The sequence below is a fragment of the Bombus terrestris genome, chromosome 7 (genome assembly GCF_910591885.1).
Source record: "Bombus terrestris chromosome 7, iyBomTerr1.2, whole genome shotgun sequence".
NCBI lineage: Eukaryota > Metazoa > Arthropoda > Insecta > Hymenoptera > Apidae > Bombus > Bombus terrestris.
The window spans coordinates 24,301,888-24,327,111 of NC_063275.1; the positions used below are offsets into that span (position 1 = coordinate 24,301,888).

At 35.4% G+C, this 25,224-nt stretch overlaps 2 protein-coding genes across 2 annotated transcripts in view; one reads left to right on the forward strand and one right to left on the reverse strand.

Annotated features, from left to right (window-relative positions):
- LOC100643486 (glutamate receptor ionotropic, NMDA 2B) overlaps positions 1-25,224 on the reverse strand; it is a 360,187-nt gene that overhangs the window by 334,157 nt on the left and 806 nt on the right. The window contains exon 2 of the mRNA XM_048407837.1: positions 8,760-9,353. The gene's annotated coding sequence lies outside the window, so the exon portion shown is untranslated. The remainder of the gene's footprint in view (positions 1-8,759; positions 9,354-25,224) is intronic.
- Positions 1-25,224, forward strand: part of LOC100644849 — a 172,141-nt gene that overhangs the window by 145,324 nt on the left and 1,593 nt on the right. Inside the window, exons 2-4 of the mRNA XM_048407664.1 lie at positions 21,248-21,380; positions 24,095-24,239; positions 24,296-24,459. Of these exons, the coding sequence (XP_048263621.1) occupies positions 21,248-21,380; positions 24,095-24,239; positions 24,296-24,459 (442 nt within the window). The remainder of the gene's footprint in view (positions 1-21,247; positions 21,381-24,094; positions 24,240-24,295; positions 24,460-25,224) is intronic.

The window sequence follows — 25,224 nt, forward strand, 5'->3', positions numbered from 1 at the left end:
GTGGAGCACAGGAATATCGTTCTCCCACAAAGAGCTTGATAATACTATCGATGTAAGCTGAATCGAAATGATGCGAATAGACCAATTTTACGTCTAAAGCCGTCGTTTGTGACGGTAATTAAAAGATGCGGAGATTTAAATATCTCAAATATCGAATAGATAAGAAAGCAAATATTAGGTTGTCCGAAAAGTGTCTTTCTTTCGCAAACGTGTTTTTTACCTTCGTAATAATATAAAAGAAATAATATAAAATAATATAAAAGAAATAATATAAAAGAAAAAACATTGTGCGTCTATTATTTCCTCATAAAACGAAACAAACTTTTCAGACAACCTAATAATTGAACTAGCTCGAATAAGCTTTAAATATCCGAGCCTTTGTATTTTTAAATGATTACACATCGCATTTTTGAACCACTGTGAAAAAGCTCTAAATTGGAATGAAAATTTAAACTGCTACTCTTTGCAGAAATAACCGAATTACGTATATTATTTAGAAAATTTGAAACTGCTTTTAGACGTCGATCTGAAGGCTCTATATATTTTTTCAACGAAACTCGATGCGACTGAACTCGAGTAAACGCGATGCAAACCTAAGTCACTCGCTGAAATATAAAATCCTCTAGTAAATTGAAATATCCGTGACCTTAATAATAAGAGCCAATGTAGAAAATTGGCACAGAGTTTCCAGCGAAAAGACCAGGAACTAGGGCGGACATTTAAAATAGGTAAGCGTCGAGCATCATCGAAAAGGACAAGCTCAGACGAGACACTTTCTCTACATCAAAGATGAACTATAAAACCGAGACAAAGCGAAGAATCTGTTAGCAACGTCGTAACAAAATAGTTCTCCTTTTCAGCAACGCTTACCGGTCTTTGTACAAAGACATTATTCGGTACTCGCACCTCGATCCACAAATAAGGAGAATGGAATATCTTGAAATTTTTGCTACGAAACTCGAACTAAAAGGCGATTCATTGAACGTAATACTAGACAAATATTTTTGTTTTCCTACGAAAAAGAAATCGACTATATACGAACGAACATCTTATTGGTTCTTATTCGCGAGCTAAGTAAATGTTTCTTTAAAACTTTTGAGACATTCCATTTGTCTAAACGATATATATAATAGAATTGCAATTTAAATGGAAATTTGTAATACATAAAATTAGGAAACGACGAGGGGGCAAATATGTCAAAAGAGGTAAAAAGGCGGGAAAGAAGATGGAAGAGGAATACAAAGCAGTAAGATGATGTTATATAAATTAACTTCAGCAGAAACGAACTTGGATTGATTTGACTCTCAAATGCAAAATTAATACTTTGTTCGTTAGATCTTTTAAAGCTGAATTTTTTATCAGTCTATGAGAATGGTTGTTTTCCATTAAGCATAAATACGAAATACGTTTAGCAGATTTATCACAAATGTAATACCAATACATTTACGAAATTTATTTTTTGCCTGATATTGTGAACAAATCGAGACTAAAGTTTAAGATCAATTTTATCGAAGACAAATACGGCTGTTTATCATATACACGCAATATTGAATAATTAATAAAGTACTGATTTAAACTCAGTTCTCGCTTTTTTTCCTGCAGAAAATCCACCGTTATTTCATCCATCGTCGTCGCACCATATTCAGCGATATATCGCGAGAACGTTATGAACAGCTTATTCGTATCATTTCTCGACATCGTATAACACCGATCGTTTCACGAAGAAATATTTGTCCAATTATCATTGTCACCTCTGCCGTTTTCTTGACGACGTTCGCAAATCCGTGATTAACGATCCGGCTGACATCGTAATAAAAAAACCACAGCGGAACGTTATCGCGTGGTATCTTACGAAAGCACCAATCTTGCGTTGAGATTATTACACGTGATAAATTCACCTGCAAGGAACAAATTTTCTTCTTACGGATTTTATTAAGGATAAAAAACTTCTATCTCTCCATTTGCCTGCGTACTGGTATTCCTTCATAGCTCTCTTTTCTTACTGTCGCGTGAATATGAACGCGTTGCCTCTGTATAGAACGATCGATCCTACGATAACGAATAAGAAATTGCGTAAGAGCAAGCCTCTGAATAACGTAGGAATACTTTTTGCCGATATAGAGGAACTTTTTAACGTTTCTTAAATATCTCGATGAAGATCTTATTCTTTCAGCTTTAATTTAATTACAAGTTGCGATCGTTAAACCGTTTGATTAAGAATAAACTCGCGAAAAATGCTAAACGCACGTATTCGTTTTCGATAAAATTGATCTTAAACTTTAGCCTTGACTTGTTCACAATATCAGGCAAAAAATAAATTTCGTAAATGTATTGGTATTAAATCTGTGATATATCTGCTAAACGTATTTCGTATTTTTGCTTAATGGAAAACAACCATTCTCATAGACTGATAAAAAATTCAGCTCTAAAAGATCTAACGAACAAAGTATTAATTCTGCATTTGAGAGTCAAATTAATCCAAGTTCGTTTCTGTTGAAATTAATTCGTAGAACATCATCTTACTGCTTTGTATTCCTCTTCCATCTTCTTTCCCGCTTTCTTCTCATAGAGATATATCGATATCGGAGACAAAAAACTGAAGCAGACGGAACATGGTAATTTTCTCCGGCACATAGAAATTATTTTTTTAATCAACTTTTTATCTCTCTTTACTGCGTGTCTCGATGAAAATCTGGTTCCACGAACTACGTGCTACAATTATCGACTGCTTCATTCTGAGCTCTAAGCTTTTGAAAGCTTGCTTTACCGTCTCCTAAAAAGAGCACCTTCTCTGTACGGATGGTGAAAACGCAAAAAAAAACTGTAATAAACAGGAGATTAAAATTTGCTTCAACATACTGACATCTCCGTTCTTTTTTCCTTTCCTTTTTTTACAAGTATTTGCTTCGTGACGTAAAAGGGTGGAATCAAATGCGGAACTGAATTTTTCAAAAGAGGAAACATTCGTCTATAGAAGTTTCTGCTGGTTGAAATGCATAGGAAAAATTCGGTAGCTTGATTTCGAAGGATTAACACTGTGCGTGACGCGACAGTATATTGACTTTCTGCCTTTTTTGCGGTGACCGCCTGCTCATAACGGTGCTGCATATTTCATAACGAGAACAAGCCTGAGGACGTCGACCTGGCGTAGAAAAATGAGAATGGAACAGTCATTAGCGTGAAACAGAGAAGATCATTTCCGTCCGCGTTCCATCCCGCTCGCATGGAATATCGTGATAATGAACTCGCCTCCTGCTTACTGTCGTTCTTCCAAATACTTTAATTTGATTTAATCACAGTTGATGTTTCTTCCGTGTAATTCAATGTCTTTCTATATTTTTTCTCTGATAATGAAACTATATAACAAACTTTCTTTCATTCGAGCAGATTCGCATATACAGTATGAGATGAAATTGTATCGAAAATAAGTAAACATTCTTACGAAAAAATGTATAATTAACGACGACGTTAATTAGATATTTAATCGTAAAAGTTTCATTCGTTTTATAAGAAAATAATGGATGCATAACATTTTCCGTTTTATATTATTGTATCGAATCACGTATGATCCATTTTGTTCTATCAAAATGAAGATCACAACGTTCGGCAGATTAGGTTTCATGTTTCTATAAAGATGCATCGCTGTAAAAGACGTGTCTGTAAAAGAAAGACACTTTCCGGACAACCTAATAGAATCCGAAGATGAAAACGAAATAGATATTTTAAGTAATAGCAAAAAAAAAAAAGTGATTCGATAGAGCGAGAGAGTATTTTAGTGACACAGGCTAGTAAATGGTAAGAATTATTGATCTATACGCTATTAATTCCGTAATAGAAAGAAATATTCGTTGATGCAGAGCCGAACGAAACGTATAATTGGCGGAAAATCGCGAGCACTCGTCGAGAATGGTCCTTTTCCAGTTAAGCGTTGGCCGTCGAACTCATATTTGCTTCTTTCTAATCGATTACTCGCATCGATTGAACTGACCGAACGCTTTTACCCAACTTCGCGATGAAGTGGAACCTCTGCCAGCGCATATGATCGAATCTAAGGCCATGATGTCAATCCGGTCGGAAAATCGAGAGTTATTTTTCACGAGCGACCAACAAATATCTGCTGTTTCACGATCTTTATCGGAATATACCAGATCTGCGATTATCGTATGGTTTGTAAGTAAAAAATAATAATCATTTCGATGGCTCGATACCGTTTTTTAGATTTCTAAGTAATTAATAGAAATATTTGCAAAATTGCAATTTACGCGGTTTACGATAATCGTGAAAACATTTTGTACGTCTGCATATGAAACTGTAGTAAATATTTAGATAGAAAATCTTGAAAGATAGCGAATTAATATACATTGCAGCTGTAGTTGTAAATAACCCTAATTGCATCAAAACAACCTTAACAATCAGTTTTCTCGTTAACCGTACGAATATTCGCGCCTCTTACAATATCTTGCCAAACAATTTCTTCGTTCAAAACGAAAAAGTAAATTTCACTGGCAGTGGAAAAAATGCGAGCGTTATTTAAATCACAAAATACGTTTCGTTTCGTATGTGAAAATGTCACGCTCGACAGAATTTAACTCGTCGATGTTGGTCAGACTTGCCGATGCGAGAAATAAGAAAAGTTTCATTTTAAAAAGTGGCAAAGGCATTTTCTTCGGTTAATGGCCACAGTCCGTTTTTACTGAATCGAAATCGGTGACTTAATTAAAGTAATTACAGAAAGGATGGACTCGTGGCAACGATATCGTGAGGAGCAATTGCAAAGAACGGAATCCGAAGCCTCGGAATTGCGTCGAAACCTTAGCGAACTGAGGACCAAGTTTTTCCAGCTCGAGAGAGCTTTCGAAATCAACCTGCAGTCGCAAGCTCGCCTGGAACTTCAGTTTAATCGTACGAAACTTGAAAGTGAAGGTAGGTCGCAACAGAGATTTGTTCGTTGCCTTCGCTTTAAAGAATTTTTTAGCAAATCCGAGAATATCTTTCGCGTTATGTTATTAACACGTTAGCGCGTTAATTCACTAATCATGGTCTCTCGGTGGCAATTATAAAAAGAATTTGTATACATTTGTCAGCAAAATCGCGTTTTCCTATCGTTAAGAAATTTTTTAGGGGGGAAGAAACGAAAGAATCGTTCTTAGTATACTTGATAGCTCGCTTGAAATTTATGTATAAAAGTTGAGAACCGTACTAAGATTAAAAATCAATTAGTCATAGTATCGACGATTACAGCTTATGTTTGAAACTTGATTCCAATAATATCGGACTTACGAAACACAATTTCAATTAATCATGATAGGATCGTAGTTAGGAATATCGATTGCGATGTGACTAGAATTACAGAATCTAATTATAGTAATGTAAGGGTTGTAAGATACAGTTAGACAGATGGCTAATTGGAGAAGTTCGATCGTCGTGTTTCGATCATTCGAATTTGCCAGGGATCTGTTTTCGATAATGTCGAAATAAGCAGCGCAGTTTCATCCATTTCAACGTTAGAACATTTTGCGACAACAATTTTTTTACATATAATAGCATCCTAACTTCTGACATGGTATCCAGCTCGAACAGATCTACGGATAGCGACTGATATTTCGATCACGTTTTACAACGTCAATTTTCCTGGAATTACCTACCAAAATAGGACATCATACCTTGATCCAGCGTTGGCTTGAAATTTTCGGTTTAAGTTTAGTACTTTCCCTCGTTCGGATCGTAAATTTGAAAAAGTTGGGTGCATGATTATCACGATGAATCCCTTTCTCGTTTCATCGTTGAATCTTTTATGATCTTTTCGTAAGCAGTTTCTTACATAAACACGCTAGTAATGGAATACTAGAATAACAAGTGGAATAAAACTTTATTCCACGATGCTTGTTTAACGATATAAAACAAAAGTCATTGCACGATTTCAACCGAGACGAAATATTTCCCTGGCCCCATTACCCTTTTCACGTTGTTAGCATAGAGTAAATAATAGAGAACCTCGGGGAATTCGCATCAAGTCACATAACAGGAACACAAGAGACCTTCCGGCAGTTCTGCTTGACTTGTTAACGCTAAATAGGCAGTTGGTTACGTGGAGTATTCTCAAATTAACTCGATCGAATTATCTCCATCATCGGCAAGGTATGTGTTCCTCCGGTTCAAGAGCCGCAAATTTATGCAATTCAGTGGAGCCATTTTCTTTTCTCTTATTATCGCACAATAGTTTTATTACGCACGAATTCCGCTTAAGTTCCATTCGAATGCCTCAGAAATTTCATAGATTTAATTTCTTTCTAAATTCCGTGTCTTAGATATTTCATAAATAAATTTTTTTCAAATTCCACTTGAATCCTTTAAACATTCCCTTTAAGAAAATGAACCAAGAAGTATAAACATTAAGATGATTCGATCGCGTACCATATTCGAAACGTTTCGAGGTATATAAATCTATCTCAAATTGCGACGAATCGATAGAGAAACCCATTGTATTCGCGAGTCAAACAGCAATAAACGCGAATACTATGTGAGAAAATTGACATAGAGCTACATTTGTTTTAGAGCTTCGAAAGCTTAACGCCGATGCTGTACGAGCGAGAACGAAATTAAACTCGATATTAACCAATGCGATAACTGAAAGAGATCATTGGAAAAACGCTTTCCTACGACAAAAAGAACTTGTTAAAAGGTACGTTGCACATAGTTACTTTTAAGCTTGAATAATTCTTTCATGCTGATGTTCGTTTTCTCTCCGAGCATGTTAGAAAGATAACGAAATACTTCGCAGAAGTGTGTCAATGGTCGGAAACTATTTACATTTAATCAAAAATTAAATTATTTTATACGTACTCGAGCCAGACTGATCGATAACTTGCAAATTCTAAAATAACTACATCTTCGTACAAAGTGGGAGGAACAATATTTTGGCAAACTATCCAGAATAAAATGATTAAATTTTGCTATTCAAAAAATTACTCTTAATCGTGCAAAAAATAGCAAATATTTTTACCTAATCGTTAACGGTTAAAACTTGCACATTTCTCGTATGCCATTAAGAAATTTCAATCTCAGTTTCATCGTATAACCGCGGTATACTGAGTGTAGCGATCGATGCAACGAACGATTCATCGAATCTATCTCCTTTCCATTGAATCAACGTCGCAATTCTATAGACGCCTGTAGAAGACGAATTTCGTAGCTACGGGGGATAAGATTAATTAACATTCAGTGCATACGTTCGGAGGTATAGGTACGTTACGTTCGATCAGTGATCTCGTTCCCCATTAATCTCGATTAGCGGATGAATCGGACGAACATTTTCTATCGACGAAGGAAGGAAGGTACGTTTGAAACGAAACGCGGCGAATAGGCAGAGAATACGATCGATAGAGAATTCATAGCGAAATCCAATTGCGGATTAATGGCTGGAGCCCGAGGTACGATGTATGTACGTACGTTCGTGTGAAAAATATACCAGGCGATGTTTAGATCTGTTTCCATATCACAGCTCAAGCGATACGTTGATTTTATTTATTTTTTCGTTTCGTCGCGTATGGGCACAAACCCGCTTAAGCGGACAAAACAAGTAAACAGAAACGTGAACGTAATAAGGTGAAAATAAACAAAAGTGATGCAAGCAAGCGACGGACGGTGGATATTTAAAAACAGGTAAAGAAGCGAAGAAGCGAAGAAGAAAAAAAGTTCCTTGAACAAGAAGGATTTTTAATTCGAAAGAAAAATTAGATATTGCGAGAAGAAGTTTCGATTCCAAACAAAAATGAGATGTTGCAGGAAAGTTAATACGATCGCGATATCTATCGGTTAAAATATAAAAGTCTTGGAAACTTTGGTACTGTGTAACGGTAGTTTCAGCGTATGCTTTGTTGGTTGTATTTGCCGAATAAAATTTAGAAAAGAAAGAAAGTAACAACGAAAGAATTATTTTTAAGAACAAAGATCAAGGATTACCGTTAGCGCTAGAAGTACTAACGACTAAAGTACAAAGGAGAAATATAAAACGTAAGATGTATGGAAAAGCACATAAGTGTATCTATATTTTACTAAAAACGCAATCGTTCTTTCAGTTTTGACGAAACAATTCCGTTTTGATCGGTGCTTATACCGAAGTTTCGAATTCTTTTAAAAACATGGCATGAAAGTTTACAACATGTTATTTTTCGACGACTACTGTCGGCACGGGTGCAAATTTTAATCGAAAGACTCATTATTCTTACTTTCGATTTTCTGATATCATTCGCCGGTAATGTTTTATTCGTTGCAGGTTCGATATGAACGTTAACCGAACCGATAATGTAAGAAATAAACTTACTCGAACTTTTAATAAACCGGCGAATTACGCGTTTACGATCAACGAATTAACTATTGGTACGATTATGGAAATTTAATAGCTAATTTACGTAGTACAGCTGTGTAGGCTCCCGATTAATTCGCTATCGGTGGATTATTACACATCGGCTAATGCCTCGAGGAAATTCGACGTATAATGTTACGCGGATATGTTTTCTAAATTCATCCTATAATTAGGTTCTCGGGAACAATACGATCATACGCTTATTCGCTTCATTAAATTACAAGCAACTATCGATTAATCCAATTGTTGCGTGACAACACGTATCTGTCATGCATTTTCTACGATAATGGTTACACCAAATTGATTAATCTTTAAATCTTGGTAGAAAATGCATTTAATATTAAAATAAATTTAAAAAATAAATTCAATTTTCGAAATCTAAATAGGTACTCACCAGTTGTCCACCGATGGCTCCTCTAATCGATTCAAATTTTCTTCTTCTTAATCAACTTCATAGCGATTTTATTTGTATTTTTTATCTGTCTTTGCTTCGATCGTTCGTTCAGCTATGTAGCATCACTTCTGCTAATTACGAATACGTCTCGTTGCCCCTTTTCAGGCTCGTGTCTTAAGGACCGTACTCTCTCCGAGAACCACTCCAAGTTACCCTCGTGAAACGCTTAATTATAAACGCGTATAATTAACAACGACTGCGGACTTGGCTCGCGTTCACTCTGGTCCTTTGAGGAAAAATTGGCCAGATCTCCGTTCCGCTTAAACTAGCCCATTCGAGATTTCTTAATTAACGAACGTGCTTGCTTCGAGGACTCTAATCTTGCGCCGGAAGCTGTTTTCTTTTCTTTCTTTCTTTCTTGGAAGAGACGCAACTGTGTAATTTCCGCGCTGACGATAGGCCACGTATCTCGAATTCACGGCACTGTTTGCCGGCGGATATCGTGAAAGGATATCGTTGATAAACCGTGCTTTTGTCGCCGTTTCTCTTCTTGGTCCTTTTCGTCCTGATCGATTTACACCCTCTTGGTCGAATCTGAAACGAAACACAGTATCATTCGTTGCGCGTTCCCGCTCTAAATTGTTGCCAATTATCGGCTAACCCGAAGAGTTATGCGACCGATCGATGGCGACGATCTAACGCGCATACCGCGGTGTTTACGCGCTTTGAAACCGGCGCCAGATCGTAATACGAGCGTATTGTCGAGAATTCTGACGAGAGAGTTGGAATAAAATGAAACGAACGATTGTGAATTGCATATTTACTCGATACTTTTTGATTATTATTGATTGGTAACGAGCGCAGCAGACGTGATTAATTTTGAGTGGAATTTAAGGTTATATAAAACACGGAATAGAAATAGAATTAACGAGAGAGATGCACTTGAATATTAATGAAATGTGTTGAGGAGTGATATTATTATAAATCTCGTTTCATACAGAGTACCACAGTCACATACGAGTAAGTTGTGCTTACATGGCTCAAGCGTGCCAATATGGAACTCCCAATTTGCGTACTAACGTTGATTACTGCGACACTTCGAGCACACCGCGAGACCTCTAATAACCTAATGCACGTTACAATTTCAGCGAACATCATCCCAGATCTTGTGACTTATCAACCTACCGCGTTATAATTCAACTCTCTTTCAGATGAGATTCAAAATAATTTAATCTTCTCCGTATTTGAAGTCTGAATCGAATTTTGTTGCTTACATTTTTTCGCTATTCTGGGCCAATTTAAAAGAAATGATCATTCAAATTGTACAAAAAGATTTCGAAGAGTATGAGCAGTATGAATTATTAGTAATAATAAAATTATTATTATTATGTTATTATAATTTAAAAACATAACTTAAAGTATTAAAGTATAGAAAATGGAAACGTTTATCCTGAACTGTTAAACTAAAAGTATAAGCTTCAACAGCTGCTTCGCCTTTAAATGAGAAACACGGATTTTAAGGCTTTTAGGAAACTCTCGTTACAAGTGTAATCGACTGGCTACATAAAAGGTGTTTTCGTTGCAGTGACGTTTATCGGTACATTTTAAACTGACAAGAAATGCAATTCGCTTGAAAACCTTAAGCAGTTTCTTTTTAATAGTAAACGAGGAAGAAGGTGTTTCTTGAAAGATTATGCTGATTGTACAAAGGCTAGAGAACTTTGCAAATAACGCTGGCAAGCACGAATAAAAAAAAAAAAAAACAGCGAAAACTTTTTATCTTGTTTTGGATAATTCGCTACGAGTTATCGCGATTTAATATCTGTTGTACTATTACGATTTTCTCATTTTCAATCACAGTCAATTAAACGGCTGGATTTTTACATCGTAAAAGAAAAATAATATTCTAATTGAAACATCATCCAATTTGTCGATCCTAATTTATACCAATTTATTTCTTATTAATTCCCCCAATTCCCAGAAATTTTCAATTTCCTTTTATCCCTCGAAATTTCTTCCAGAAATTCATGGCAGATATTTCGTTAGTCTAGCTCCGTGTCTCATCATAACTCACGTTATGTGGCAACAGTATATCTCACGTTAGTCGGAAAAAAGCCACTTGAAAGTATCAAAAGTATTAAGTACTTACATATGTCTGAAGCGTCCGACCAAGATGACCGAAAATGCTTGGAGATGCCATAATATTAAGAGTAACAGCCATAATCTCAGCAAAGTATGATATACAGAGGAAACCCTCAAACACGTACGTTTTTATATTCTTGAATGTTCGCAAAACGTCGACGAAGTCGGATTATTCGACGCCGTGTTCCGACATCCGATAGTAATGGCGAAATGGAGGATAAATTGCGCGAATCCATCGACTTATTCTATCCGTAACGGAGTGGAGAAGCCAATGTCGAACGTACACGAGTGTGTGACCATCGAATCTCAGAAAAATTCGAGTAATTTATCTGCGAGATTTCCGTTTTATTTTGATATTATCGACTCGTACAGCGTAAGGTACGGTTCCATCGAGGATTATCAGAATTCCTCGTGTGGAACACTGTTACTCGTATCCACAATAGATTGCAGGCGACAAAAAGTAGCAGAATCCCTTGGCACAGCCATTATAGAACCTTGTCGTGTCTTCGATCGAACCAAAGTTCCGTCTCGTGATACGTCACGCGAAAGGAGCGCGTTTCATCGAGTCATAACAAAAATCTAACAACGTTCCAGTCGAAACAATAAAATACGTTGCCACGTGGTAGCGTATCTGGAAACGATAAATCGCTCGTTCCATGTTTTACAGGGAAAAACGGGGTCACCGTTTTGATTCGCTTCCCGATATCCTTTCAACGTCACGGAATTAATACGTCCGTCCGTCTGTGTAAATTTTCGAGAAACATCGCGGTATCTCCGAATCTCGTTCCTCGATAAAAGAATCGGCTCGATTCGAATTTCGTTACATGTAACGATAAATACGAATGAAATTCGCGAAATGGTTCGTTCTAATCGTATAAAATAAGGAAAGAAATTCTGATATCTTGCGGTTAAAAGGACGTTATATAATTTGTGCCAAGATATCGCACGACGATATTACATTGCTAATTTCGGGCATTGGCGATTATAATAATCGCGCCTTAATTTCGCATTCACGGCGCGATGTTCCAAGCCAAATGTAATTAATCCGTGCGACTGGTATCCATCGGGAACGGAGATTAGCATTTTCGATCAGTTCGTCGTGTGGTTATTAAAACGTAGCGAGGCACAAGTCAGGATATAAAATCATTTATCTCGGCCGTCGATTAGCATAAGAAGCAAAAGCGCCGGGAAATTCCAACCGAAGAAGCCAGAAGATTTATAGAATCGTCGCAACGACGGAACTTCTAAAAAGGACTCGGTAACCTGCACCTTCTTCCACCATTGTCCGCGCCATCTTCCACTTTCTTTCGTACTTTTATTTCTAAGACTTTCTCTTTGTAACTTCCTCGCTCTCTCCTCCGCCACTCCTACGCTCGTTTCCGGCGTTTCTCCTCAACTATACCCTTTCACCAAAATTTCCCGAATATCTTACTTTAACATTTTTACTTGTAATTTTTATTCTTTCCGTATAACTTCCATATACCGGTAGTAACACGGCAAAGTATTTAAAGCTACAATAATTGATAGCTGTTTTACCAGCTAATATTTTAACGCAACTTTTTGCCCTGATCTCAAAGTTTTGATAAAGAAATTTAACATATAATCTAGATCTCGTTGAAACACGGTGTAGAATACTTTTAACGTACGAACGTCGTAAAGTTAACGGTGGTGTCCGTAAATATAAGATCGTATCACACGCTTTTGCTTTTCATTCGTCTAAATTTATCAGCCGCTGGTCGGTACTGAATCATTGAAATCGATACATTTCGAAAATTTTTCATATCTACGTATTCGTGATACTGTTACGAAGGGGATACTGGTAAAAACTTCCAACGCTATTTCAAATAAAATATACATAAAACAGAAAAGAGTAAATGAACATTCATAAAAATCTGACGTAAATTCAAACGTCGTGTCGAACACATATACTATATACCACTTAACATTAGGTCGTCCGAAAAGTTTCTTTCGTTTTAGAAGGACATAATGGATGCACGACATTTTCCGCTTTATATTATTTTATCGAATTACGTATGATCCATTTTGTTTTATCAAAATAAAGATCACAAAATTCTATAAATTAGATTTCATGTTTGTATAAAGATGCATCGTTGTAAAAGACGTGTCTGTAGAGGAAAGACACTTTTCGGACAACCTAATATTTGACACTTTAAGTGTATCGAAATATCGATGCAATGCGCCTGAATACGACTGTAACTATTTAACAAAACGAACGTAGAATAAATACTTATAAATTATATTGAACGCAGAAAGTTAAAAAATAATATCTCATTATTTTCCGTGCCGAGGCACGACGTAACTGTTGCACAAAGTGAAGCCGTTAAGCACGCATCATCATTGTCCACTCTAGGTAGAAAACAACGAGCAAAGGGAATATAAGATTGAACGATGTTTTAATGCGAAATGAAACGCAGGCTGATATAACGGGCTCGCTGTGGAAACGAGGTTCGCCGCTGTTCATGAAGAGACGCGGTGTTCACGCGTATGAATACGATATCAGCGAGCTTCGCATAGCCGAGAAGATAGCAAGCAGTGCTGTTCCATCGTTCATCTCAGTCGCGATAAATTAATTCAATTTGCGTCGTAACGTCGCGCGAAAACTCGTACGCGGAACGTTTTCGTGGAAAGCTTCACGGCGAACAGGCCAGTTATTTGCGATAAATTTTTATTGGTTCCGAAAGTGGTACAGCGATGGAGAAAAACGGTGGATGAAATTGCATACTTGATCGGTTAAAAATTTGTTGCCTGATTTATGAGATCAGCGACGTTAAAGCTGTGTCTGTTATTTTATACTTCCTTTGATTTACATTCCTATCGTTTCATTGAAATATTGCAGGAGCTGGATATTAATTATTTAACGACCTAAGGTGTATGAACGCTTGTAATTAACTAGCTTTGTAACTAAATCCCTGTGTATAGCTTGAAATCGTTGATCGATGGAATGAAATGTTGCTAAATCGGCGGAAATCAACGCCAATTTGCGCAATGTGTGAATGCAAACTAACAACGGATATGCCAATTTTTCATATACGTGCTACCTATCTAGCTGCAAGATCGATATCGATATCGATATCGAGTAAAAGTGGCTTCCCGTGGACGAAACGCGGTTGGTATGAGAACCCGATTATTGATAATTTCAGCTAGCTGATTCAGTTAAATAGCGGGAATTACTAGAATTTCAACAAATCAATCATCGACGCATTACTTTACAAGATAAAAATTACCGAATTTTCGTACGGTAAAAACATAAAAATCAAAGCGAAAAATCGTATTTGCTTTTATATGTTTCTAGCGTGGAAAATTCCCAGGAAGTAACAGTTTACGCGCAGATAAACATCGACATAGGATATTTCGCGATGCAAAAATTGAAACAATCGAAATGCGAAAAGAGAAACGGATATATTTCTTCCCAGAGAAATACATATACGGTTTTATCCATCCGTAAGGAAAGACGCATTTGACAAAATTTAAATGTCATGCTCTATTACGTAACATTTTGGGAAGACAGTTTATGACAGATTAAATACAACGACCATATATTTGGCAAATGTGTACAGATTGCAGATAATTCCTTTTTTTTCAATATATTAAACCTATTTATTTGCCATTAATCCGAAAGATTACAGAAGATACGAATTTTAAGGAAATAAATATAGTAAAAGTAATATAATCTCTTCCTTAAATACAACTATAGTGATAAAAATATCAATGCTTGAAAGTATATTTACAGTAAATTAAATTCGTAAAATGAAAGTATATTTACAGTAAATTAAATTCGTAAAATTGATATATGAAAATATTTCTCCAAAATTTGGGTTAATAATTAAACATTCTAGAAATATAATTTCCACAATCGACTAGAAAAAGGTGGTGAAAAGTTAAAATTAATCCATGCAGGATAATGCCAAAATTAAGAAAAAGAACAGAGTTCTCTAAAAATATTATATCCGGTATTATCAAAGAATAAAAAAGTCGAAAACGTGGAACAAGAAAATAAAAATGATGAAAAGAACGAAAAAAGAACGCAACCACAAAATAAAATATAGCAAAAGAATGACAGAAGCTAACAGCGTAATCCCAAAAAGTGGAAATTACAAAAGGATAAAAAAGATTAAAAGCCTTTAATCTCAAAAATCAATATATACCGTCAAAGATAAATCCCATCAGAGAAAAAATTCCAGATACCAAATACCAAACTCAAAATTCACGTCAACAATTGTGCAAATACCAAAATAAAATACGTGTAGAAGGAATCAATATGACGAATCACGCTATATTTTATACTTTGTGACTTTATATTACGTTTTACATCCTTTGATATCGTCAATTTTTCACAACATCTAGCGTAATTTGCAGCACATACTAGAAACGTTTTGCTTGTAGAAATTAATTAACAAGAAAGAGAGAGAGAGAGAAAACAAAGTTTTATATATTTTACATACTCCAAATATTCTTCATTCGTTAAGCATCAGTGGTTAGAAGAAAAGAACATGTAAACATCTTGACTTATCGCACAGTGCAAACGATGTAGATATTGTTGCTGGAATATCGGGTTCGCGGTTCTTGTAACGATAAATCCACTGTCACCAGAACCGAACATTTACTGGGCTCGAAGAGCGACGACACAGTCCCGTTCGTAGATTGTCGTCAATCTCTGCTAAATCATTTAGTTTTTCTATCGACGACGTTAGAATTGCATCGACATTTCTATATGTATTAAGAAAACCACATTTGCAAAATTTATCGAAAAACTTTTAATTTATCGTACGAAAAGCTTTTATATATTTTTAATTATTCGCATCCTGCGGTTAGGGTCTTAAAAGATGATAATAGAAACCTGTTTAAATGATTTTGATTTCTGAAATTGTAAAAATTTTAAAATATACTGTTTCAAATGCATCATGCAACAGTCTCGGGCAATGCTCGGATTCCGGATTAAAAAATAAATAGAGTTATTGAACGGTATTATTTAACAATATGATTTTATCGAGAGAATCAGTTTTTGATTTTTATTTTTATCCGAAAACAAATAAATTGGTAAATTCGCGTAACAAGCGGAAATTTAAAACACGGATTTATAATTTGAAGCGCTCGCACGAATATCGAATGCGTTGTAGAGTGTTCTTATACATTTGCAACTGCAAATAAACCGTGTGATTAACAAGTGAGCTCGATTGATACAACAATTTTATTGAGTGTTATCCGCTCGTGACATTGAACAAACAGATCGTTAAAGCAGAAAATCAGGCGAAACTGTACCAATATAGGAACCTGGAACACGTATTTCACGCAGACAGTTTTATCGTGAGAAAAGCGTGTTTTTCGCCAAATTATCTCCGTTCTCCGGCGAACGAAATCAATAAATTAATTAGAACAAACAGACTTGCCATACTTATTTTTACGAATACACGAAGTAATTGCGATTTTAAACAGGAATCTTCGTCTGGCGTACTATGATCAATATATTCGACATAATTCAAACATGTATAATATCTATGTACGTTCTGCTATAAAATTCGCGTTTTAAATAGCAAAAGTAAAATTGAAACGTCAACAACATCAGAACTATAGATCTAAATTTAACAGAAGTAACTTAGAAAAGTCATAAACAGTGACGGAGCTCGTGAAATTGTAGTTTTAGTAGATAGTCCGTCGATCCTATATTTCTGATCCTATATTCCGAATTATAAAAATACAGTTTCTACCGTTCCAACCAATCCAATCAAAAATCCCTCTTTGAAATAAACCGGTGTCGAATCTATGTTCCCTTTAATAAAAGATGAAAATTTAAAATAACCGTGAAGTTATCGTAGTACGAAATAGGATTGAATAGTTCATTGCATGACCCCGCTTCGAGCTACATTTCTGACCGCTGTTCAATGAATCCAATATTTATGATATTGTGCGAATAGCTTCAGTTACGCGTAATTTACACGCGCGCAGAAAGGGAAGGAAGAGAAACGTATGTATATATACATATACCTATGTACATAGATACACATACTCGTACACACAGGTACAGATACATAACTGCAATATGTAATACAGGTATAGACACATATATTATGTAGATACGTTTAGACGCAGAGTCAGATTCAAAAGCAGATAGAATATAGAAACAGAGGCAGACACTGATGGAGAAGCAACATTATACGATAGAGCAAATTCATCGCTTAACCCATAAAATCAGTCAAGATTTAGAAAAGAAAAAATATTGCTCTGCGGTATTCCTAGACATTCAGCAGGCATTCGATAAAGTGTGGCACGAAGGACTTTTGTTCAAACTAAAGAAAATCCTATCGCACACCTACTACTCCATCTTAAAATCATATCAAACCAATAGGCTGTTTATGATTAAATATTTAAACGCTATAACCGCAACATTTCCAATAGAAACTGGCATACCTCAAGGCAGTGTCCTCGGACCTCTGCTGTTCACCATATACATTGCCGATTTACCAACTTTAACAGAGATAACCACAACGACATTTGCTGATGATACAGCTTTATTAGCATCCCATTCAGACCCGATAATTGCCTCCTCTACTCTCCAGCGAGATTTCGACTCTATGGAAAAGTGGTTCCACAAATGGCGCTTCAAAACAAATGAAAACAAATCCAGTTATATAACGTTCACGCTGCGAAAACAAACCTACCCACAGGTGAACATAAATAATACTCCAATTCTAAACAAAGAGCCAGTCAGATATTTGGGCATGATTTTGGACAGAAGAATAACATGGAAACGACGTATCGTAGATAAATCCAAACAATTTAAATCAAAACGTTCCAACTTAAACGCGCAGAGTAAAATAATGTTATAATAATGCTATATGGGAAACAGCGAGTAATTCCGACATAGAAATTCTTCAACGATTCCAATCGAAAACTCTAAGATCCTTAATAGATGCACCTTGGTATGTTGGTATACTAACGAAGCAATACATCGCGATCTCAAGTTACCCGCAGTCAAAGAAGAAATATCCAAATTCAGTAATAGATATAACACAGGAGTTATCAATCACCAAAACCCACTAGTTACTCAATTACTTGACACGTCGAATCAGATCCGCAGACTAAAAAGACATTACGCTTTAGATTTAAGCACTAGATTCAACTAGAATCAAACACACGATAAACTCTTATTAAACACGACATAGTACCACGCCAGAAAAATTTACTTATAATTCTCAATGATAATTAATTGTAAAATTCATCCAAATAAAAAAAAAAGATACAGATAGAATATGGAAACAGCAGCTATCTTATTCGTAAGAACTACGACCATACTGATGAACGTAATAGCCGTGGTGTTGTTTTACAAATTATCTACAAAATCGAATTATTTCCTTGACGAACCCGAACAAGACGTCTTGGTTGTTGGTGGAGCAAAGCGATAGGAATAACTAAGGCAACCGAACAATTCCACGCTTGAAAAACGATCGAACCCCTCTAGATTGGAAACCCGATCCATTCTATTCGAAGTAATTGAAGGTCTTACGGAACGTTTATTCTGGTCTCAGCAGGTGCAATGATTCTTTTTCGATCATAATCACAGAGCAGAATACGGTGTCGGTAGAAGCATGATAAAATCATTCAGATAAATCTCATTTCCATTTAAGATTCCTGATCCCGAACTTTTATAATAGTTTGCTGGGAAATAATTTCACAGTAGCGAAGATTTATCGTGCCGAATGTTAAACTTTTTATCGAGTGAAAAGAATTTACGAGGATTGTACTTCGAAAAATCATCAATGTTTAAACAAATGCAACTTTCGTATAACACAGAAGCAACGTCGTTTTTCGGCCGATTGTAAATTTGTAAGATTTCATTCTTCTGTCTTTATGCTGCGAAAATAAGCGCAATAATCTGTCTAAAATATTATTACGTATCATGAGAAATAAATTAAACTATCGCCACTTAATTCGTTCAAATTTTCACTTTTCCTTTTGATATTAAATCGCCTATATGTATATTGCGCTATCACTTTTTCTATTGCACAAAGGGATTCTCCACGAGATTGACTCGAAGCAGACACAAAGCGAGAATTGATTTGATTGTGACGAAGTGGATTCGATCGTGATAAATCAAGAACCAACAACGCGAGAAAATTATTCTCGATGTTTCTATTCTATCTGTCTACGTGAAATTTGCATCGTGTACTACCCTCAAGGTAGGTCATGTTTGTGACAACGTCGAAAGCCTGTGGTTGGTTTGTTTGATAGACACGAAGCTGGAAGCATGTAAGATAGATTATTAACAAATGACTTATTGCCAATTAATTTGCCATGTTACACTCAACTATAGCCATGAAATTCTAACAAAAAATAGAAATCCTAATATCGATACGCAACGTTTATCCTTAAAATAACTTTTCACGTTGAAAGATTTCAAATGTTTAATGCGAGTACACGTTAAATATCGTTCCAAATTCTACAATACAAGTTAAACGTTGAATATTATCCTATATTAATATTTATGCGTATTTATACCTTATATCGTAATAAAGGAAACAACGATTTTTGCTACAATAACGATTGGAATTTCGTTTAATGTTATTATACGTATTCAAGTTCTTCTGTATGAGCAATGTCCTGGCATCCAACGGCAACGAGTTCATAACCAATCCTCCGTGCTATAACTGAAATTGCGGTATTCCTCGAATTCTGATGCTTTGTTGTTACGACTTTACAATCGCGAGCAATCGTGTTTTATTGCTCGATAAGTATCGCGATCAAATTGCATAACTGAAGGGTACGATTACCTATGAAAATATTTATAATACTCGGAATTTATCGAACATTTTTTCCAATTCAATAATTCTTTTCTATAATACAATCATTAAACTCGACGATAACATGATACTATCACAGATCACGTGAAACGGTTCATGTGTACGATAAAATAGAATTATTATACAACGCTACGGTGTTTAACAACGTAATGAATAATTCATGGACACCGTGAACTAATATCTAACAATCCTCCAGTTAAATACACAGCAACGGACAAAATGTACTGCGATCGAAAGTGAGTATTTAACGAAGCACGTTAACGTCGTCAAACAGAATCGAAAGCGTAACAGTTTCATTGGCTCTATATACGATGTTTCGAATGTCAAAAGAGTACTGTGCTTTATAATAACTATCAACGTTTTAGAGAATTAATAGTTTACTTTTTGAAGAATGTGAACGATAGAATAAGTAGACGAGTGAAATATTAATAGATACTAAAATTGTTTCATTCAACTTTGTAAACGCACCGAAACTGGAAGATGAACGTCGAAAGATGAACGTCGAAAAGTTTCAGAAGATTGATTCCCGGAGAAAAAGTCAAACTTCCTTATGAATGAATTTTCATCACTAAATCATCTCTGTACCTTTAACATTTTCCTTCATCGCCGACGTTTCAAACTTTGTAATGCACTTTCGTCGCTCATCAAGAATGCCGTGGGTAAATATGGCAGACATGTTCCTGAAATAGAAATTGGGAAGTTTTGGAAAAGTTTAAAATCTCGAAACGAAATCCTGATCAACATTAAAATATTTGTAACGTCGTCATGGACTATAGCGCTCTCTGAATTATTATTTTTAACTTGTAAAGTACAACTCTTATTCCCCTTTGAGAATTTTTTTTTTTGGTATTTTTAAATGTAGAACGAGAAGCTGTGTTAAAAACGTGCGGAGAAAATAAAAAGAATTATTCTGTTGTTAACTGTAACGTGTTTTCATATCGTTTACGAAGGAAACTTTATTCTTTTCATCTACCTTATTAAATAATAACGCAAAGCGAATAAAATATCAAATCAGGATGAATATCATTTTTCGCTAATTATAATATTAACTTCCAATTAAATATGATAAAAGCTTTCTTTATAAAATCTTATAAAAATTTAATGAAATTGCTTGTAAATTACATTGAATCACAGTCAGATTCGAAATAAGATTTTAAAGACTGTATCGCACGAAGTAAAGTAAAGTAGGTAAGAGAACAAGAAAATTGAAGATGCAGAGTTCGAATAGTACTATTGGATCATAAAAAATTTTACGAATGTATTAAAAAATCGATTTCCTATAAACTCGAGCCTTCTCGTTGCCTACTTTTTATGAAAATTGTTTGCCCAATGTAAACGCTTAAATTGTATTATATATACCTGATGTGTATATTGTTATAGGTATATAACAGTAGATGTATATAGTGTGTACAGCCGAAGCATAATAGAAGCAAATTTGCAATTGGTATGGACTGAATCAGAGAATAAATTACTCCAATCGTTTGGTCCATGGTTAAGGCAATTTATATAGATTAATCGATTTGTTTTCAGAGATAAAATCGAATGCGAGAATACAGTGGCGCTAGTTAAACGAGAATGCGAGGATATTTTGGAGATGAGCCGAGAAACTGCGGAAAAACAATTTCACGAGGTAGTCGAACTTTACAATGAAGCTAAAGAAAAGGTATTTGAAAAAGAAAACTTATTAAAACTTTCGTTAGTAACGCAGTGGATTTCTCAAATGAAAAGTAAAAATAAATTTAATATACACACCATGGAAATGATAGAAGTTTTACATCGTTTGCAAGCAAAGAAAGATATTCGCTTCGATGCATAACTTACGTAACGAAAGTTAATTTTCTAAGTTCCCTAACAATATTTCGCGTTATGTTTTATTTCTTCACGCGGCAAGAGATATTCGAATTTTCCTTAACGGTCCCTATAAAAGCTGAGAAAGTTCCGGGTGCAATAGCGATGCAACATGCACCGTAAACCAACATCAAAGCACTTTTTTAATTGATATGCATTCAGTCCGGCGTTGTAGCCAGCCTTTTTACAGGCAGTGCATCGTAAAATGTGTGCCCTTTGAACGATCGCCTTTTTGATACGAGAAATCGAAGTTGTCACCCTTTTCGTTGCCTCTTGAATATGCAGTGTCCGAGTGGACCTCGAGTTTCAAGTGAGTCGGATACACGCCTCTAAGCCCTTAAATTACTTTAAACTACTTTAATTACTGCCCTTTATTCTACCGTTTCCTCCGCTGTTCCTCATTTGACAATTACCTGGAATATCTCTGCTATTTAATTCCGAAAATATAAATATTTATATCTTATTTGCACCTACGATAAAAAGAGTATTCCAGATCTGACTTCGCACATCTTTGGTTCATTCGACGTAATTATTTAATTATTCTCGAGTATGTTTCTAGCACGCAGAATATAATAAACGTTCGTGCAAAAAATGTTAAATTCATCGTGTTGTTTCTAGTTTATCACGCAAACTGCTCGAGCACCTTTTGAAGGGAATCTCCCTGTGGGGAAGAGAATTTCGTTGGCAAGAATTTCGAGGAATTTCAGAGTGTATTTTCTTTGCCGTCGAAAGCACGTCAGCCGAAGGTCTTTCGTAATTTCTGTAGGGAGCACGTCAAATGCAATAACCTTTATCTCTGACACAGATAGAGAGACGGGAAGAAAGAGAGAAAATTACACCTGACCGTCTGTATTAATCAACACGTTTCTCAATAAAGCTTCGCCGACCAGTACAAACAATCGATTTTTAAGTAATTTCCGGACAACTTGTCTTTCTAATTGCGAAACAAAAGCTACAGAAACTTTATGTGTCTTCGGTGTCTCGTGTTTTCGCAAATTTCGTTGATCTCAAATTCTTACTTGACTCGTAAAGTTTTTACCACTGTGTCTACATCGTGTACGGAATAAACATCAAAGCCAAATTTAACTTCCCAACTTGAATTTACAACCTGAATTATCGCGTTACTCTATTTTACTTGCTAACGTCTCGACGATCCCGTCGTTTCTTTACGTAAGTTAAATTGCCCCCGAAATGGATGGAAATCAGGACATATAGTTCTTAATTCAGTGTCTGCTTTATAGCCTCGCGCTATATTAATCTACAGTTACAATTCGATAATTCTATTTGTAGCTTTTATGATATCCGGCTCAATCGTATTTTAGACTGAACCACCTACGTAATATTTCTCTTAATTCGAGGAATTCCATTTTCCGGGATTAATATCAAAAGTTTCTCATTTTGTTATGCAATCTTCTCGCTTTATTCCCTATATCTGTGGCATTGATTTTTGTATTTACTTAAGCAAAACGAAGTTGACACGAAGGTTGTGCAATCGCGCGCATTAATCTCGTCCCTTCGAAGGTGAAACGGTGCCAACGCGTTAAATCGTGGAAACTAAAGGGCGTCACTACGAGGGTTGTTAAATCGTTAATGGTTCATTAATGAATGATACCGCATCGTAAAATTACGGAACGATAATTGGAGTTGCTACGCAAGTTGTTCCTCGCTCTTTAATTTCCAGGCAAAATAGTAATTCCAACCTAATTGTAGGAAGCTGCGGAAATTTCATCGATTAGAAACAATTATTTCTAGAATATCAGAATTGTGAAACGAATACGCTTATAATACGCAATTTTAATTATACAGAATTATAATGCCGACGGAGTTAACGATGTATTTTTAATAGGAATTTTCGCGCGGCACAGTTCCGTTATGAAAAAAGATTCATTTCAAACTGCAATTGTTCTGTGAAATTCATTGGCAATTATACAGGTCTTCCCGAATGGTTATAATGCTACAAAATGAAATTGAAATGAAACCGAAATTAGAAGAAGGGAAACGTCGCCATGACCATCGTTTCTTTCGTCTAAAGTATTTTTTAATTATTTTTATTCCTCGGTTGCGGATTTTTATACGATTATAAGAAACTTAAAAATACAAACGCTCATAGAATGCACATGACATGCAAAAATATCCAAAGTATAGCACTTCTTCCAATATTTAATAGGTAAACTATTTCCCATTATACTTTCCTCTCTACATCATATTCTTTTAATCGTATTCGTGAAAATATGAATTCGTATAAAAATCCGCAGTCTAGTTATTATTTATTATACATCGGTTGTTTATAGAACAACGTTGACCAATACCGATGTATAATAAATATATAATATATGTATAAAAATGTATAAAAATATATGTATAAAAATAATAAATTACAGCCATGTAAAAGAATAAACAACCGAGTAATCAAGACGAAATATTTGAAACGTTGAAAACGTTAAAATCAAGTGAAAAGTTTAAATCGATTTCCACTCGGGTAGAAAGCAATAACGTTCTGTTTCGAGACATTGAATTTTCTTTTAATAGGTGACCCGATTAGAGAAACGTGTAGAAATGTACGAGGGTTTTGGAAGGGAGCAGGAGAACCGAGGTTTTGAGCTGGCGAATCTACTTGAAACTTTAAAACGTTTCGACGTGGATGTCGGCTCTGTCTGTCAACTTACAGCGGAAGGTAAGTATTATCCACCACTTCCAGATTCCATCGTATAAGTATCTGTTCCTGTACAGCTTTGAAGAACTTGACCGAACGGGGAAACTTATTCGAAGAAAGCATGAAGAATCTCAGGCATCTAGCTTGGATCGTGAAAGACAGAAAGGATGAACCGCAACTGGTTTTATTAAGGGAACAGAATTCCGTTTTGAGGCAGGTAGTAAAGAACCTTAAAAGGAAGGTAGGAATCTTCGATCCGTTTAATGGAAATTGCAATACTAGCTATTTCTTTAGTTGTGAATTCTGGTACAGCTGCAGCTATAATTAAAATAACGAAATAAAGATTACAGGAGAAAAACATGATACGTACACTTTTAATTCTTCTTTTATGATTAAAAAGCATAGTATTTTATTATAATATGACATAGTCGAAAATGGAAACAATCTGCGAGGTCCAAAGATATAATAATGAGCGTAAGAAGAAATTTTGACTTTGTATGTAAAGCTTGGTATACGATGAAACGCGAAGGATATCTGTGCGTAACACTATACATCTTACGTTAATCCAACATATAATCTTTTCCATTCTAACTATATATTATTCAATCTACTATTTTCTCTACACGAAACATGAAAGTTAATAGCTTTCGACCTTCCTTTTTTTTTTTTTTTTTCGTTGCGTGGATATAAATTTTTTCATCAAACGGAAGAACACACAATAGATTTCATCTGTTCACTTCGGTACAATTGGATACAAAATATTTCGATCGATATACATCATGGTAGAACAAAACCATTTCCATGTTCCGTGAAAGTCAATTCAGATTTGCATAAAGGATACGTTATACGATTGCATACGTACGACTTGTTCGAAATTTTATCGAATCAATGTTTTTGTACGTACTCTCTTTTTCTTTCAAACAGTACCGCGGTTCTACTTTTGTCAAGCCACTTCTATTATTTTATGCTTCCGTACAGACTTTATCGCGTAACAAGCGACAACCAC